Source organism: Arvicola amphibius, chromosome 3 (assembly GCF_903992535.2).
Source record: "Arvicola amphibius chromosome 3, mArvAmp1.2, whole genome shotgun sequence".
Taxonomy (NCBI): Eukaryota; Metazoa; Chordata; class Mammalia; order Rodentia; family Cricetidae; genus Arvicola; species Arvicola amphibius.
The window spans coordinates 70,916,640-70,922,639 of NC_052049.1; the positions used below are offsets into that span (position 1 = coordinate 70,916,640).

The 6,000-nt window shown below is 49.5% G+C and overlaps 1 protein-coding gene across 1 annotated transcript in view; it reads right to left on the reverse strand.

The window, feature by feature from the left end:
• Ell2 (elongation factor for RNA polymerase II 2) overlaps positions 1–5,556 on the reverse strand; it is a 64,428-nt gene extending 58,872 nt beyond the window's left edge. The window contains exon 1 of the mRNA XM_038322443.1: positions 5,277–5,556. Coding sequence (XP_038178371.1) covers positions 5,277–5,423 — 147 coding nt within the window. The 5' untranslated portion in view covers positions 5,424–5,556. The remainder of the gene's footprint in view (positions 1–5,276) is intronic.
• Between the last annotated feature and the right edge of the window lie 444 nt (positions 5,557–6,000).

Sequence of the window (6,000 nt, forward strand, 5' to 3'; positions counted from 1 at the left end):
TTGAACCTGGGGGTCCGCTAGAAGAGCAGCCAGTGCTCTTATCTGCTGAGCCATCTTTCCAGCCCCCTATTTTCTCTGTGTTAACCAACAGTGAATCAACTGCTGAAAACTTTATCTGGAAGAAAAGTCTTAGGGTAGAAGCAAGGACTAAAAAAAAAAAAAAAACAAAAACAAAGATCAAGTGACACACTACCTGGACCTTTATGAAGGACAATGACACAGGAGACTAATTTAAGATCATGTGTTTTGATTAGAAATAATATATAATTTTAAAAATACAGATAATGAACTTGACTCAAAATTAAGAAGTACACTTGTAAAAAATTTTCAAATTTAATATTTTCTAAAATGACAAATCAAAGCAAAATAATAATCAATAATAATAATAATTTTAAGCCAATAGAATTGACAAAAGAATTAAATGGATTAAAGAATTAATGAACTAAAAGGCAGCTGCTCCCTGATCTTCAGGGATGGAAAATGAACATCTATGCTCCCAAACAGCCATGTTAGACTTTTATGCTATAGCTGGGAAAGCATAGTAATATTTGAGCCAACCACTTCTGAAGGTTTTTGTTTTTTGAGACAGGGTTTTTCAGTGCAGCCCTGGCTGACTCAGGACTTACTCTGCAGACCAGAGTGTCCTGGAACTCACAAAGATCCACCTGCCTCTGCCTCCTGGGTGCTGAGATTAAAGGCTTGGGCCGCCCTCACCACCTGGCTACTTCAGAAGCTTTTAGCAAACATTTTTATGAAAAGCTGAGGGAAGGGAGTTATAAGTTCAAGGTGTGCTTGAATTACCAAGTAAATTCAAGGCCAGCCCTAAGAAGTCAGTAAGGCTGTGCCTCAAAACAAAACAAGGAAAGGAGGAGACTGAAAATAGTTGAAATATAGCTCAGTCGGGAATGGATTATTTGGCCTAGCACACTGGAAGTTCCGTGATTGCAACCTGACACTACTTCGAACAGTGGGTGGTGCCGCGTGGCGAGCAATCCTAGTACCTGGAAGGTGGGGGAGAAGGAGGATCAGAAGTTCAAGGTCATTGTCATTTATATAGCGTTTTCTAGGCCAGCCTGGAATGCATGAGATTCTTTTTCCAAAGGAGGTTCGGGTTCCAAAAGTGGTTCGGTGGTAGAGTACTTGTCTAGCACATGTGAGGCCCTACATTCAGTGTGGTGGGCTCAACAATAACAAAATCTAAAACCAGTATTTTGAGATTCTTTTTATTATACAAGAATATTAGCCGGGCGGTGGTGGCGCATGCCTTTAATCCCAGCACTCGGGAGGCAGAGGCAGGCGGATCTCTGTGAGTTCGAGGCCAGCCTGGTCTACAACAGCTAGTTCCAGGACAGGCTCCAAAGCCACAGAGAAACCCTGTCTCGAAAAACCAAAAAAAAAAAAAAAAAAAAAAAAAAGAAAAAACAAAAAAAAAAACAAAAAAAAAAAAACAAAAAAGAGAGGAATATTAAAATATCAAAAGAAAGTATATCAGTAAGGAAGTCAGCTAAAATGTATTTTAATCATATAGTTTGACATTGGGGGAAATATAAAATCGTAATATATGGTCTTCTCACATATGCTGAGCACAGGCAGACCACACAGTCACAGAGCACAAAGCTGTAATTTATGAGGATTTGCTTCCATGCCCTTTCACTTCAAAGTCATCTAGCTAAGTTTAGACAAAGCTGGAAAGCCCAAAGATCTGCATTAAAACATCTACAGTTTCTTTACATCATGAAAATAACTTTCCAGTTGGCATTTCCAATCTAAGCATGTTTGAAACGGGCTCCAGTTTCACAGGGAGAGAAAAAGCCACAACTAGCACTCCTTCCACCTGGAGCTCTCAGACACCCCAGCCTGGTTCTTCCCGGAAACAGGAAACTGGAACAGGGAAGGCCAATCAAAGTTTGTTTTATAAAACCATGAAGAGCTGTGATCTGAACAAACTAAGATGTCACTATGTCCATCAGAGTCCATCTCCATGAGTTCTGAGAACCCAGAGCTCAGAGCGTGTGCTCCGTTATAGCTACAGAATTATAGACTTTGCCTAAATCATAGCTTCTAAATTCCTAACTCTGCTTCTATGAGGCTCCATGCCACGTGGATTATTTAGAAGAGTAAATCAAACAGATAAAATAATGTGGACAAAAAGAACTCTTGATGCTTAGTTTAGCAAATAAAGTTTGTTTTGACACTTTTGGCCCTTAGAAAGTCATTAAAGATTCATCTCTTATGAAGTCAAAGCTTCTTGGTAACTGTCTGTTACTGAGTGCCCTCCTCGACTAGTACAGGGACAGTAACCACCCCACACCTTTTCCTTATCCACCACAAACCAACAGTCTCAAACTGCAGTTACTCGGAGGACGAAAGGGTTCAGGCAGGTGCCCACTGCTGGCAACTGTTACTGTGCCAGGTGGAGAGCCCTGGTCACCCAGGCCAGCCCATGGGAGGCTCAAGCTGTGTATTCCAGAGAACCCTGCAAACCCTGCAGGAAGGGTCATTAGAGAAGAGCCTTTAGTGCTGCATTCTCTTCCATTTCCTACAACAGGCTTGTCATTTTCTTTTTAGGTAGACTCGATTTTCCAAGCCTCTTAACAGGCATTTCTTTAAAAAAAAAAAAAAAAAAAAAAAAAAAAAAAAAAAAAAAAAAAAAAAAAGCAAGTATTAACTAAGTGACAAAGCGAAGGACAGGAGCTGTTTAACTCGGGGAGAAGGCAGTGTCGAAAAGAAAGAGCTAAGTCAGCTTATTCAACCACTCCCACCCGCTGCACACCGCTGTTTCTACCCCAGTTTTTCAGGAGAACGGGAATTCTAAGGCTAATTTAATTTACCAGGCTTCACATTTAGAAAAGTGGAGACATGTGACTGATCCAATCCATTAATTTACATGCCAGAAAAAGAAAACGAGTGACGATAAAAATAGGCATTAAGGACAGTAAAGAAAAACGTCACAGACTTCAGCATTTAATTAAAATAAATGTTAAAAAATAAAAATAATAAACTAGAGGCTTGACAGAGAAGTAATTTTAGATCTGGAAAGATACTGACATGGAAACAGAGGTGAGCTGACTACTTGAAACACCCGCAGAACTAAACTTGCCTGTGGAAATGCGAGGCAGAAGTGAAGGCCACACAAAGGCAAGGAAGCAGTGGACACTGGGGTGTCTCTGTCACTTCAGTTATCATGGGCACTATCTTCTCTTTTCCTTAGTCCCCTACAGCGTGTGGTGCAATACCACTGTTTAGCTGTACAGTTTGCCTGCCTTGTCCCATGAACCGGAGGTGACTTCCTGACCCACTGTGCTGTGGCCTTTCCTATCCCCAGGTTGGTTTGGTTTGTTTCCTAATTGGTGCCTGGGCTCCTCTTCTTACATCCCTGACCTACCTTCTTCCCACTGTCATTCCTTCCTATGCCCTTCCCTTAGAACCCACAACCTTATCTCTCCATCTTGTAGGGCTGAGTTTCTCTCCACTGTCAGCCTCCTACCCCCCTCCTCCCCCTTATCTGGCTTTCCCCAGATGGGCCTCCCACTCCAAGCTGGTGCTGGCGTCTTTCTTGCCTGTGAACCTGTGGAGAGTAGCTACTGGCACGTTCGGTTTGGCATTTCTTCTATCTTTCCGTGTCTTTCCTGGTGGCTGTATACTGGTTGGTCTCCTAGTTATATCTGAGATATTCTCCCAGGGAATTAAGAAGGTGTATTTCTCTCTGTGCTTCTCCCTGTTGCCCTCCCCTCAATCCCCCACAAAACCTGTGACTATTTTTCACCATATGTTTCTCTGTGAAGAACATTGTCCAACCAATTCTTTGGGAGCCTCCCAAGAGTATGCTCTGAATCTTCCCTTTTCTGTTTATAAATACCCTGTCATGTGAACTCATGTACTCCCATGATGTACACAACTGTTTGGGCCCTCCTCCGTGTGTATGCATGTGTGTGGGAGCCTCTGGAAGCGCTGATGGCCCAGGTTTCTGCCTCTCTGGTGGCTCTGTCTAAGACTATTTTTCTCTGTATGAATTTAAAGTGCCTGGCACTAGTGGGAGCTCAACAGATGTTAATTCTTTTCTCCACTTTTATCTAAGTATGTGAGGTTTAAGTTGGGTGTCCCTCTGCTGAACTGTGCCTGTTTTATGAGATGAACTGGAATATATTCTTTAGTAAGCACTGAGCTATTTCAGAAAGCCCTGCGGTATGTAGCTCTTTCTGTCTCTGAACAAAATGTCACTGGTCCCACATATGGTATGCTTTCCCTTCGACAAAGTGTCCACTTTTCAGCTACCTACTCCACATCACCCTACTACATGTTCAAAATTGGCTTCCTTGTACTCCCAGCTAGTTAAATGTCTTTTTGGTGTCTCCCCCCCCCCCCCCCTTTCAGTGTGAAAGTATTCCTGGGTTTGGAACTGCGGGTTATGTGCCTCTGAGCCTTTTCCTTTAGTAGTAGAGACAGGCGCTCCGAGTATGGTATGAGTGAGACAGCACAGGTTTCTCTCCGGGGCCCGGGAGGAGAGTCAGGATGCCGTGTCTGCCCGCAACCTTCAGGCTCGCTCCTTTTCTACAAACCGCGAATCAGCACCGGACGCGGCGAGCCTCTCGGCTACGCCGAGCTTCCGAGAATTCCTTTCCCCAGAACCTGCCGTCCTATTCCCGGCTCCAGTTAGTGTTTGAGTACCCCCCACCCCCACCGGGATGTGGTGTCGGTTTGCTGCCACGCGGGACGCCGTGCGTCTACGGGAACCCACCGCAAAGCGCCCGAGTCCCGGGGAGTGCAAGGTGTGTCCCCCTCCCCCTCCCCGCGGCTCCCGTGTCCCGGCCTTCCCGAGTACACGGTGTACACTCCCGCCTACACGCGGGGTGCCAGTACCTCCAAGTCCCCGAGAGTACAAGTTGTGACCTCACCCCCACGGAGCGCCGCTGCCCCTCGCTTGCGGCTTCGCCGCCCCTCGGCGTTTCCCCCGAAAACTCGCACCGCGGGCGGCCGCCGGCCCTTGCTCCCTTACTGGTAGCTGCGCGCGCCCCCTCCGTGGGCCAAACCAGCCAGGAACCCCACGGGTACCGTCGGAAAGTCCCGCAGCAGCGGCGCAGCCCAGGCTGGGCCGACCCCGCCGCCAGGGGCCGCCCGCCCGCGCCCTCGTCCCCTCGGCGTCGGCGTCCCCGCCGCCCCGCTCCGCGGGCGCCGAGGCAGCAGCGGCAGCCAGCGCCCCACCGGCGCCTTGCCAGGGGCCGGGCGGAAAGCGCAGTGGCCGCCGCCTCCCGGAGCGCTCCCGGCCCGCCGCTCACCTTGTGGCTCTGGTAAGTCTCCAGCGCCCGGATCGCCGTCTCGGTGAGCTTCACATGCAGCACGGTGATGTTGTCCTGCCCCAGCCGCCCGCACGCCAGCCCGTAGCGCTGCTCCTCCCGCAGCCCCGCCGCCCCCCCCGCCGCCATCTTAAGCTCCCCGGGGTGCCACCGCGGACGCCGCTCGGGCTCCAGCCTCCACTGCGGCCACGGCTGCTCGGGCTCCTGCAGCCGCCGCCACTGCTACGGCCATCCCGCTGCTGACGTACTGTCATAGACTACGCGCAGCCAGACCTCGGGCTTCCACGGCTGCCGGCCGCCCCACCCTCCCGCCGCGCCCCGCCCTGGCCTCTGCTCATTGGCCCGGATCCCCACAGGGCCGCCCTCATTGGCCGCCCTTCACCTCGAGGGGGCGGGGCCCAAAGTCGCCGGAGTTTTGCTCCGGACGGGACGTCCGACAGAGGAGAGGCTGACGTCGGGGGTGACGCGCCGAGTTAATCGCATATGACGTCACGTCTCTTCTTGCCTCGCCCGCGGCGATTGGCTGAAGTGATTTGGGGATCCCCTGCTAACTGGGCGTCAAGGTTACCAGGTGTGGTTGTCCCAGTCGGAGCCCCGCCCCTTGCAGGGTAATAGTGGGTCGAACGCTGTATCAGAGTCTATCTGCCTCTGTAGTCCGTGGGGGAGGGTCCCCATTCGGCACGGGTGAAGGTAGGACCGATGACCA